This window comes from Tripterygium wilfordii, chromosome 12, assembly GCF_013401445.1.
Source record: "Tripterygium wilfordii isolate XIE 37 chromosome 12, ASM1340144v1, whole genome shotgun sequence".
Lineage (NCBI taxonomy): Eukaryota > Viridiplantae > Streptophyta > Magnoliopsida > Celastrales > Celastraceae > Tripterygium > Tripterygium wilfordii.
In genome coordinates, this window is record NC_052243.1 from 373463 (window position 1) to 385245 (window position 11783).

Here is an 11783-nt window from a genome sequence, read left to right on the forward strand (position 1 = left end):
GAGCATAACGACTCAAGTTTAAGTTTATATCGAATGTTTAAAGGATAAACACGTATGGTATCATTATTTGTTACCAAAATAAAAAGTGTTACTTACACCTCACTAAAGTCTAGTAGTCTAGTGAACAATGTTGAAATACCGTAACTAGCTCTCGCTATATTTCATAAATATTGATCAAATTCACACAACATTTTTTTTTCCCTCATTGAGAAAATGTAGTAGTCAAATATGGAAACACAATCAATTTCCAACTCAAAAATCAAGGTCATTAATTATATGTCTAATTAAAATATTAAATACAATTATGCATAATCTGTCGACATTTATAGAGGAGAGACCCAAGAAAAAACAGTTGAAAAACTTTTAAAACCTCACCAACGCCAAGGATTACTTTTTCTTTTTCTGACTTTTAATATTAATTCCTATATATATATATTATAATATCGCAAAAAGGGGAAAAAAAAAGCCAAAACAAAAGCTCGCATTGCAGCTTTGACAGTTCTTCTCTCGCCAGCAACAGTGAGAGAGAGCATAAAAGCAAAGCGACAATCAATAGAGAGAGAGTAAAGGGGAGACTCTCGGAAAGGGAGATCTGACAAGCATGGTTGAGCCTTGAGAATTGAGCGACTAAAGAAAAATGAGAAATGCTTTTTCCGGAAAATCAAACTTCGTTGACGATCATTCAGTCTGGTGAGCAAGCTCTTTTGATCTCCCTAGAAATCCGTTGTTTTGATGCTTATTTTCTTGGAAATCCGGAGAAAAAATTACTTGTATATTTGTGGTTTTTAATGGATTGATAGTCTTGTTCATGATCTTTTCTTGTGTTTAGTTTCGGTTACTAGTTGCTTCAATTTTATACTTTATTTCTCGAAACTGCTCGTAACTTCTGTGGTTTTACTGTGAATTTGTTGTTTATCAGTTAGTTTTGAATAGTTATGGAGATTTCTCCATGCTTGTAAGCGTGATCATGCATTTGTGCTTCAAGATATGTGTCAATTTGTGACTATGTGAACCTTCTTGGTTTTTCTTTTGATTTGATTGTCAGCTTGTCTCTTAATCTGACTCTTTTGGGGCTATGTTTGGTTTCGTGTGCCTTTGATCAGGTTATCTACTAACTCAGGAGTGTCCTCCTTGTTTGAAAATTTGGACCGTTGTTACTGATCAGGTAGTTTGCAGACTTCTTTTATCTTCTCATCATATTCTGGTGAATCTGATATCCTCTAATTATTAGTTCAGATGGAGACTGAATTATTACTTTTTATAATCTAATTTTACTTTAAGATATTTTTCCTTTGATCAGGTTATCACTAATTTATGCGAAGTTTGGAGACTGAATAATTTTGCTGCGTGAAATTTTTGATAGTTATATTGATCAGGTAGCCAGCAAAGTGCTTTGTTTATCTTAATGGTATTCTAGTGAATCTGATCGCAATATCGCATGCTTATGTTGATTTTTCTAATGGAGACTGAATCATCATGTTTTTTTTATTGATGTTGGTAATTACTTGCAGGGAAGGAGAGATATAGAGCTTTATATTGGCCATCAACATTGAATTTACTGGTTCACCACCTTCAATCTGGTTTTGGGTTGGGTCCATTACCTGGGTTTTATACTTGGGAATCGCAGTTTCTTTTTGATTATTGAAGGTATTGTGGTGTGTTCTTCCTCAAGTCATGGCAGCTGTGTCAAAAGCAAATTCCAAGCGCATGTACTCTTGGTGGTGGGACAGCCATATAAGCCCAAAAAATTCAAAATGGCTTCAAGAAAATCTTACAGGTATTGAGTTTTTGTTAGAATTATCTTGCAGGTTATTGTTCTGCATAGTACAGTAGAACAACCTTTCAGCTTGTAACTGCTAAATTCTCTTGCAGGAATTTGAAAGGGGGTTTTTGGGAATATCATGTCCTTTTGTTATGTTTCAGTTGCTCTAATTCAATTTATGTGAAAGAGGCATGTGTGTTGTGTAGCTGCCTCTATAGTTTCTAGTATGCTATTGGCACGGTTAAGAAAATGAGTTGTGGTGTAGTAAGGCACTTCTCTGCAGGATATTTTTTCTGAAATGTGAGATATATATCTCATATAGCTAGCACAATTTGTTTCCACGCATAAAAGTTGAATTGAAGGAAATGGCACCAAAGGGGAGCTATACTTTTACATGGATGAAAGTAAGATGAGGAATAAAATGCATCAGTTAATGTATATCCATTTGCATGTTTTCCAATATACTGAAAGAAGAAAGTATAGAACCATTTATCCCCTGCAGTCCTCATAGGTGACCGCTCTTCTTGTTTCTTTTCCTGCATGTATTCCATGATATCAATGAAGGGGTGGAGTCCACAATTCCTCTTTTGTGGCATCCAATGAACATTGTGAGATGAAAAGTGGGGACAATATCCAACAAATATCGGATAGATGAATCATGAATGGTACAAGTAAAATGTTTTGGAAAGTATAGTTAGAACTTAAAAAAATCTTGAAGTTATGAATATGTCATTGGAATGGGTTTGAAGTGATGGTAAAATTTATTGATGATTCTTTATTTTTTGTGGAACGAGAGTGAGGACCATCAGTTTGACTGCTGAGCAGTTGGAATACTGATTTTCTTCTCTTTTTGTTGTTCCTTCCCTTAGCTGATAATTTGTCTTGGCGTCTGGCATATTGAATAGAATAATCATAGATCCTCCTTTGTTCAAAAAGGGTCACAATCTTTAAAACTTATCTTGCGCAACTTTCATTTCTATATTCTCATGCTGCATTTAAATTCGTGGACTTTTGCCTGCATAACTAGTGACAACAAATATTGTGGATAAACAGATATGGACACCAAAGTCAAACAAATGATCAAGCTCATAGAAGAAGATGCTGATTCATTCGCTAGGAGGGCAGAGATGTATTATAAAAAACGCCCTGAGCTGATGAAATTAGTCGAAGAATTTTATCGAGCATACCGTGCATTGGCCGAAAGATATGATCATGCAACTGGAGCATTGCAGCAGGCTCAACGAACGATGACAGAAGCATTTCCCAACCAAGTCCCTTTTGTAATGGGTGATGAACCCCCTGCTGGTTATGCTAATGAGAATGATCCGCGTACACCTGATATGCCACCTACTTTACGTGCATCATTTGACCTTGGTGAGTTGCAAAAGGATGCTCTAGGACTTTCTCCATCTCCGTTTCATGCTTTTAGTTCGAATGGAGCTTTTACTGAAGAATCTGATTCTGAAAGTGGCAGAAAAGGTTTGAAACATCCCAATGATATTTTCGGCACTGCAGAAGCAGTTAGCCGCGCAAAATTTCCAGAGGGACGGGCAAGAAAAGGCCTGAACTTTCAGGATGCTGAGGAGAAAGAACGAAGTGTGAAAAACAATGGGATCCACGATCTCAGAGCCCGGGTCCCATCTGAGTCTGAGAGAGTTAGTAAAGCTGAGATGGAAATTCTAACCTTAAAGAATGCCCTGATTAAGTTAGAAGCTGAGAAGGAAGCTGGCCAACACCGGTACCAACAGACTTTGGAGAGAGTGTCTAATTTAGAGATAGATTTTTCTCGTGCTAAAGATGATTCCAAAGAACTCAATGAACGAGTGAGCAAAGCTGAAGCAGAGGTTCAAATTTTGAAGGAAGTCCTTACCAAATTAGAGGCTGAAAGGGAAGCTAGCCTTTATCAATACCAGCAGTGTTTGAGCAAAATATCAAATCTCGAGCATAATGTCTCTGATGCCCGAAGAAATGCTGGAGAGCTTAATGAACGTGCTGGTAGAGCTGAGACGGAAGCTGAAGCCTTAAAACAACAATTGTTTGAGGTAGAAGCTGAAAAAGAGTCTGCTCTTGTTCAATACAGCAAATGTTTGGAGATGATATCTAATCTGGAGGACAAATTACTGCTGGCTGAGGAAGATGCCAAGATAATTAATGAGCGAGCTGCTAAAGCAGAACATGAAATTGAAACCTTGAAGCAGGAACTTTCCAGATTGACTGAGGAGAAAGAAGCTGCTGTTCTTCAGTACCAGCAGTGCTTGGACAGAATTTCTTATCTGGAGCGAGAACTTGCATGTGCCCAAGAAGAGGCACAGAGGCTTCATAGTGAGATAGATATTGGGGTTGTAAAGTTAAAAGGGGCTGAAGAAAGATGTCTTCTGTTGGAGAGATCAAATCAGACTATGCACTCTGATTTGGAGTCTATGGAGCAGAAATCAGCATCTCAGAGTGAAGAACTTACAGAAAAGCAGAAAGAGTTGGGGAGACTTTGGTCTTGCCTACAAGAAGAGCGCTTGCGATTTGTGGAGGCTGAAACAGCATTTCAAACTCTGCAGCATTTGCACTCTCAGTCTCAAGAAGAACTGAGATCTGTGGCTGGAGAACTTCAGAGTAGGGCTCAAATTTTGAAGGAGATGGAAGCTCTTAATCAGCGTTTACAGGATGAAGTCCAAGCGGTTAAGGAAGAGAATAAGGGCCTGAATGCACTCAATTTATCTTCATCTGCATCAATTGGAGATTTGCAAGATGAGATTTCAAGCTTAAGGGAAACAATAAGTAAACTTGAGGCAGAGGTTGAACTCCGTGTGGACCAAAGAAATGCTCTTCAGCAAGAGATTTACTGTCTGAAAGAGGAGCTGAATGTCCTTAACAAGGAACACCTGGCTATGACAGAGCAGGTGGAATCAGTTGGCTTCAATCCAGAGTGGTTTGGGTCCTCTGTGAAGAAGTTGCAGGATGAGAATGTACATCTGAAAGAAATCAGTGAGAGTGACAGAAGTGAAAAAGTAGATCTTTTGGAAAAGTTAAAAAACTTGGAAAAACTTCTTGAGAAAAATGCACTACTAGAGAATTCTCTCTCAGACTTTAATGTTGAGCTAGAAGCAGTTAGAAAGAAGGTGAAGGCATTAGAAGAATCCTGTGAAACTCTCCTGGAAGAGAAATCCACTCTCACCTCTGAGAAGGGCATGTTGTTATCTCAGCTACAAAGTGCAAATGAGAATTTGGAGAAACTCTTGGAGAAGAACAAAATTCTGGAGAATTCCCTATTTGATGCTAACACTGAACTTGAAGGGTTGAGGATAAATTTCAATAACTTAGAGAATTCGAGTCTGCTGCTTAATGATGAAAAATCCTTGCTAACTGCAGAGAAGGGTAGCATAGGTTCACAATTGGATGAAACTCGGAGGAGATTGGAAGGCTTGGAGAAAAAGAATATGGAGTTGGAGGAGACATACTCAGCTCTGGAAAAAGAGAGGGAATGCACGCTTCTTAGACTAAAAGAGCTACAGGTTTCCTTAGATGTTGAAAGGCAAGAACATGCTAATGATGTCCATGTGAGTAAATCTTGCCTTGCTGATATGGCATCACAGATCTGTTTACTGCAAGAGGAAGGTCAGTGCTTGAAGAAAGAATACGAAGAGGAAGTGGACAAAGCTATTAATGCTCAGATTGAGATCTTCATCTTGCAGAAATATTTGCAAGATACGAAAGAACAAAATCTATTGCTGTTAAGGAAGTGTGAGAAACTCTTGGAAGCATCTAGGCTGAAACTGATTTCTGTACTGAACCATGAAAATGTCTGCCAAAACTTGGAGGTGCAGTCCTTAAATGATCAAATCGAAATTCTGGGGAGGGGGCTCCATGGTGCATTGAGGGCTCCTGAAGTTGGCGTAGATCATTTGTATGAAGATATTCTTGAATTCGACCAAACACTTTATAACATTATAGTTAGCAATCTCCAAGAAAGACGAAATTGTATGTATATGATGCAGGATGAGAATCAGAAATTGGTTATTCAGAATGGTGTTCTTGTGACATTGTTGGGTCAAGTGCAACTAGAGGCGGCAATTCTTGGCACAGAAAAGAACACGCTTGACCAGGACTTCAGAATCTGTTCCGAGAAGTTATCAATATTGCGTAATGAGACACAGAAACTTAAAGAGATGAATGAACAATTGAGATTGGAGACACTGGAGGGAAACCAGAGAGAGGAAGCTTTGAAGCTTCAACTACAGGATCGACATGCTCAGTTGTTAGAGTTGCAAGGCGCTCACCTAATTTCGTGGGAAGAGAATCAGAAGATGCTTGATGATAAAAGGTTTTTGATGAAGGAAGTCTTAAACCTGGGAGAAGAAAAACATATTCTAGAACAGGAAAATTGTGACATCTATGCTGAAACAGTATCTCAAAGCCTGTTTTCTCTCATTTTGACAGATATCGTTTCTGAAAAATCTGAGCGAATTACAGAGCTCATTGACAATCTGGATGAACTTCATGTTGTCAATAATGTCCAGGAGGAGAAAATCAACATGATGGCTGGGAAGTTGGAGGATATAAAACTGGAAAAACTGCATTTTAATGAATCATTGAAAAAATCAGCAAATGAGCTGTTTTCATTTAGATCTGTTAATGAGCAGTTAAATCATGGGATTGCATGTGGAAAAGATCTGTTGTGCCTGAAGGAAACTGAGATTTTGGAAGCAGAACATATGCTAACATCACTCCGAAACGAGAAAACAGAGTTGCATAAAACTTTGAAGGATCTGAAGTGTATGTATGATGAGGTTGAGGTGTTACGAGAAGATCAAGAGAAGCAGATCATTGAACTATCTGGAGAACGAGACACTCATAGTAAAGAAATTGATTACCTTCATCAAGAAAATCAGCAACTGGATGCTGAGCTTTGGAATTTGCATAAAAAAATTGAAGACAACAAATGTAGGGAGGAAATGCGGCAAAATGAGGTTGAACTGTGGGAGTCTCGGGCTGCTGTATATTTTGGTGAACTGCAGATCTCTGCTGTTCGTGAAGTTTTGTTTGAAGGAAAGATTATCGAGTTGATCAAAGCAATTCAGAGCCTTGAGGATCTATATGATTCCAGACATATGGAGATTGACCAGTTGAAAGGAACAGTTAGCACCTTGGAATCAGAAAATGAGGGACTAAAAGCTCAGTTGGCTTCATATTATCCGGTGGTTATTTCCCTGAGGGACAATGTCACTTCATTGGAGAATCACACTCTGTCCCATACCAAACTTCATGAAGTTGGCAATGAAAAAGCAAAGGTAATGTCTTTCATCTCTTAATAGTTCATTCTCTTATTGGAATGTAGCATTCTGAAGACTAGTGCACATGAACTCTGGTTGCTTCAGCCGACCTTACTAACATTATGCCTTTGCAATGTTACCTGGTTCAACTCCATTTGTGACTTTTCCTCATATTTGGGACTCTCCATCTTCTTAGGTAGATAATAGACCGTCTTTCATTTTGGTAGTGAGTAGTTTTTCTAACAGTTAGTCAAGAATAATTTGGTTATAGCCTTATCCATGCATAATGAGTTGGAAGAATGGCCGAACATAGATCTTGTCTGTTATAAACTGTATCAGTTCTCACAACTTGGTTCATACCCGTGTTTGATATCTACAATAACATTATTAAAGAACCATTGCTTTACACTTTTTTTTTCTTCATCAATTTGAACGCAATATATTATTTGCCATAATGTTTTCAACACACTAGATTTTTTAGTTTTAATTAATTTCAAAGATCAAAGATTTGTGTGGGTTATTGCATTCAACAAAACTCGGAGGCTCTCTACAACCAATACCTGGTACTATACTTCTTAGCTTCTTGAATCTTGACCATGAAAACCGTGATGTCATTTCTCCTTTTCCAAAGTGTGAGCTGATCGGGTTTTGTTTCAGCTAGTGTCCATATCACCTTCTGACGAAGTATCTGGGTTTCCAGTTCCAAAATTTCCTCTGGATTGTTGTGAAATTAGCTTATGTCACCTAACATGTGTGTTTATATTCCACTCTTTTCCAGGATACTGAACGAGTGAGTCACATACAAGCTGAAAGCGGCCAGCAAGTCGATGAAGATCAAGTTGCCATAGTTCTGGATGGATTTTATGAGTTGCAGAAACTGCAAGTGAAGCTTAAAGCTGTAGAAAAAGCAGTGGCAGAAAAGGAGAGGCTGACATTGCTGGAGCACTCAACTGTCAATTCCAAGCTTGAGGCTGCAATCAAGGAGATAGCAGAGTTAAAATCAGGTAGCAGCTCGCTTCAAGAAGCTGTTCAAGCAATTGAGTCTGTTAATCCAAAGCCTGGAGAGGAGCTCAGGGAGGGGATCGGTAAAGATCTCAGACTAAGAAAACCAACCAACGAAATCTCTGAAGAGGGGGATGCTATGATGACTAGAGACATAATGCTTGATCAGATATCTGATGGTTCATCCTATGGATTTAGCAAAAGAGCAGCTGTTGAGGCCGATGATCAGATGCTTGAAGTATGGGAAACCACTGATCAGAAGGGCAACATTGACGTGAAAGTTGGAAAGGCCAGGAAGGTGAACACTCCTGCTGATTACCGAAGGACTGAAACAATGAAGAAACACAGTAGTAAACATGCGGCTACAGATTCATTGGTTGAAAAGGAGTTGGGTGTGGATAGAGAGATCTCCAAGAGATTAACTGAGCATGTTCAAGGAGGAATCAAGATAAGGATTCTTGAAAGACTTGATTCTGATTCACAGAAGTTGACAAACCTTCAAATAACTGTGCAAGATTTGAAGAAAAAGGTGGAGATAACTGAGAAGAGCAAAAAGGGTAAGGGTATTGAATTTGATAGTGTGAAAAAGCAGCTTGAAGAAGCGGATGTGGCCGTTGTGAAATTGTATGACATCAACCGCAAATTATTGAAGAACATTGAAGGTTCTTCCTTGTCTTTTGATGAAAAATCTGCATTAGAACCAGATCATAGTGGAAGTTTCCGGAGGAGGGGTGTTGCAGAGCAAGCTAAAAGGGTGTCGGAGAAAATTGGGCGGTTGCAATTGGAGGTGCAGAAGTTGCAGTTTCTACTGCTGAAACTTGATGATCAAAATGATAACAGAAGGAAAACCAAAATTACTGACCGAAGAACAAGAGTTCGCTTGCAGGACTATCTCTATGCCGGTGGCAGATCTAGCCCCAGAAAAAAGAAAGCACCCTTTTGTTCATGTGTGCAACCAACAACTAAGGGAGATTGAAGCAGTTACTTTTTCTCATGATCAGTCCAGAGTATAGGTTAAATTCCTAAAACACATTAGCTGGCTTTATCCATATATTTTTATTCCGTAGCATCGAAATAGACATGTATGTTTTATCTCGTCAACATGATAAAGGATATCGTTTTTCGCATATGAGAGATACCGTTGTATGCTAGGCTTCATGTAATCAAAAAGGAGCTGCTGTCTTGGAGCATATTGAAGCTTCATCTATGTATTTTCTCTCTTTTCTTCTATCTTTACAGAATAGCTTCATAATACGATGGGGAATATTTCGTATGTAGGGCGGGCTAAACGTCTTCTTTGTAGACCCAATTTTGTGTTTTGCATGGCAAATTATCAGTGAGTGGAACTGGCATTTTTCCAAGAACAGATCACATAATTTTTTATATCGCGTTTGCCACTCTTGTTAAATATGAGTACCTTGACACTTTTTTTATAACCGATAACAATTTAACAGTTGTGTCCTTCGGACAGCCCGTCAAGCCCAAAAGTGAACTGCGCCAGGCACGTGTAAACCCATACGATAGATTAATTGAATCAAGACCCAACGCAAACCGCTTGTAAATAGTGGTTTGGACGAGATTCTATCGCCATGTGGTTATTGTGGTTTGCATGCCTTAACACACTATCCTCGTCCCTTCCAGGTTCCATGGCCATTTCCGTTTAGTTTCTCTACTTCTAACATTGTTATCGAAAAAAAAATCAACAATACATCATAACCTTACATGAATCAAATTACCAAAACTAGACCCATCTAGCAAAGCATCTGCTGTCTGGCATAAGCTGATAACTGAAATGTGAGAGTAGTTACTCCAATGGAGATTTATCTTTCCCATGCTGCAAGTGCTTTACTATGTTTTCCCTCATGGCTCTTCCCAGCGGATCAACTTGTTTACAGTTTTGTTCTCCGTAACCAGAGTCGTGGTGGCCGGACAAAGCAACATCGGGATGGAACAGATCTCCATTGTCAATGATAATATTGTGGAGTAAACAACATACCAAGATGATACTTGGCAGTTTCCGCTTATCAGGTCTCCACATGACCTTGTTAAGAATTCTCCAGCTACCCTTTAAGTGCATGAATGCTTTAACTGAAAGCGAGCTTGCAGCTTCGTGCACAGTGTTAAATGCAGACAATGAAGCAGAAAGGCCGTCACTTTCATAAGGAGTAATGAGCCATGGAAGAAGAGGATAACCAACCCCACCAACTATATACTCTCTAACATCAATTCCTTCTGATACATTTCTTGTGCTCCCATTTAGACGCTCATCGGCCTCACAAAGTCTGTAAAGTCCAGAACACTTCAGCAGTCTTGAAACCGTCATAGCCCCAGGCCAACCAGTCACAATATCAAGAAATCGCATTTCATGATCAACAACTCCTTGCAAGAACATGCTGTAATTATTCTCCTGGTCACACCAATCATCAGAGGTTTGAACAGCCGGAAGGGTCATGATGATGTGCGTTGCATCAATAGCTCCACAGCAATTGGGCAACCCAAAAACTGCTTCAAACTTGGATTTGATTTCATCCATTTTACCTGCATCAGGCCACTTGACATGGTGCTTGGCTCGTTCTTCCAAAGCTTCAATAAATCTCCAAGTAACTTGAGACACTGTCGACTGTCCAACTCCAAAGGAAGCCCCAACAGATACTTGGGACTCCCCAGATGCCAACCTCCTTATGGCAATTGCAACTTGTTTCTCAACACTCAAAAGCCTTCCCTCGATATTGATAAGCCCCGAAGGAGGCCTCGAAATGAGATCTTCTCTCACAAGGGAACAAATGTACTCAAAGGTCTTCTTTGAAACCCGAAAGAAGTACTTGAATCCTTCTTCCTCATCCACCGGTACTGATGCACCTGCAACGTGCATCAACAGGAAAATATTGATTTTCAGATTCCAAAGCAAGTGCATTTTGTAATTCTCAATCCTTAATTTACATTTACTGTTCAAAATTACTCTGAGTTGAAGCAAGTCAGGGCCAGTAATGACCTCTTTATCTCAAACACTGTGATAAAAATACAGGGAGACCTTAATTAGTTACTTGTCTAAGTTATACATTAACTACTGCACATCCAAAAATCCCCAATTCATCATCATTCGCCAACGAAAGGAAATTCGCAAACTTACATCTTTTTTTCTCAATTTGGGATTTCAATATGGCGATAAACACACAAACAACAAACAAATGTTCAGAGTCCCTAGGGTTTTCTTCAGTTAAGCTGGATAATATTCATATCTTGGTTATACCGAACATCGATCAATTACTATTGGGACCACATTAACAATGATCTTCAGCCGAATTTGAATTCCATTTATGTGTCGATTGCATTCTGTGAACCCAATTTCCCTCGAAGACCAACAGAACGAAAGAATTATAAGCGGTAAAAACCAAGAATTGAAGTGTATATATATATATATATAGAGAGAGAGAGAGAGAGAGAGAGAGAGAAACCTGGGGTTGAAGAGTTTTTATGCCAGAAACTATGCCACCAATCGGACTCGATGCCTTTGGATTCTACGGGAACTACCAAGCTTCTGCTTTTGTGCTTCTTCAATTTCTTGTCCTTCTTGGGTTTTCTCTTCGATTTCTTATGAGGAGCCATTTCTATTCGTCAAAGAACGATCTTTTTCGCTGTTTGCCGTACCAGGAAACTCACCTGTGTTGTGCGCACAGAGAAAATATGACGGAAAAGAATAGCTCCTCACTACTTAACTGGGTGCCGGGGCTCTGCTGTAAAAAAATTATTGCAGG

The 11783-nt window shown here is 39.1% G+C and overlaps 2 protein-coding genes across 3 annotated transcripts; one reads left to right on the forward strand and one right to left on the reverse strand.

Moving 5' to 3' along the window:
- Positions 1–466: 466 nt before the first annotated feature.
- Positions 467–9239, forward strand: LOC120011121 (protein NETWORKED 1D-like). 2 transcript variants are annotated; one of them, XM_038862178.1, is made up of 6 exons: positions 467–690; positions 1104–1165; positions 1301–1408; positions 1512–1777; positions 2816–7044; positions 7805–9239. In XM_038862178.1, exons 4-6 carry the CDS (start codon positions 1675–1677, stop codon positions 9002–9004), a joined length of 5532 nt encoding a protein of 1843 aa, XP_038718106.1. In that variant the 5' UTR covers positions 467–690; positions 1104–1165; positions 1301–1408; positions 1512–1674; the 3' UTR covers positions 9005–9239. The 2 variants fall into 2 exon arrangements, with proteins under 2 accessions (XP_038718106.1, XP_038718107.1); XM_038862179.1 differs by having other exon boundaries at positions 1301–1376.
- A 197-nt stretch (positions 9240–9436) lies between these two features.
- Positions 9437–11704, reverse strand: LOC120011123 (protein ANTAGONIST OF LIKE HETEROCHROMATIN PROTEIN 1). Its single transcript, XM_038862180.1, has 2 exons — positions 11484–11704; positions 9437–10887 (listed from the first exon to the last, which is right to left on the reverse strand). Exons 1-2 carry the CDS (start codon positions 11632–11634, stop codon positions 9833–9835), a joined length of 1206 nt encoding a protein of 401 aa, XP_038718108.1. The 5' UTR covers positions 11635–11704; the 3' UTR covers positions 9437–9832.
- Between the last annotated feature and the right edge of the window lie 79 nt (positions 11705–11783).

Bases quoted from the DNA above. Each gene is read 5' to 3' on its own strand.
- LOC120011121 (XM_038862178.1), top strand. From the start codon at position 1,675: ATGGCAGCTGTGTCAAAAGCAAATTCCAAGCGCATGTACTCTTGGTGG. The intron at 1,778-2,815 runs GTATTGAGTTTT...GTGGATAAACAG, and splicing joins GCTTCAAGAAAATCTTACAG to ATATGGACACCAAAGTCAAA. The intron at 7,045-7,804 runs GTAATGTCTTTC...ACTCTTTTCCAG, and splicing joins TTGGCAATGAAAAAGCAAAG to GATACTGAACGAGTGAGTCA.
- LOC120011123 (XM_038862180.1), bottom strand. From the start codon at position 11,634: ATGGCTCCTCATAAGAAATCGAAGAGAAAACCCAAGAAGGACAAGAAA. The intron at 10,888-11,483 runs GTTTCTCTCTCT...TGCACGTTGCAG, and splicing joins TAAAAACTCTTCAACCCCAG to GTGCATCAGTACCGGTGGAT.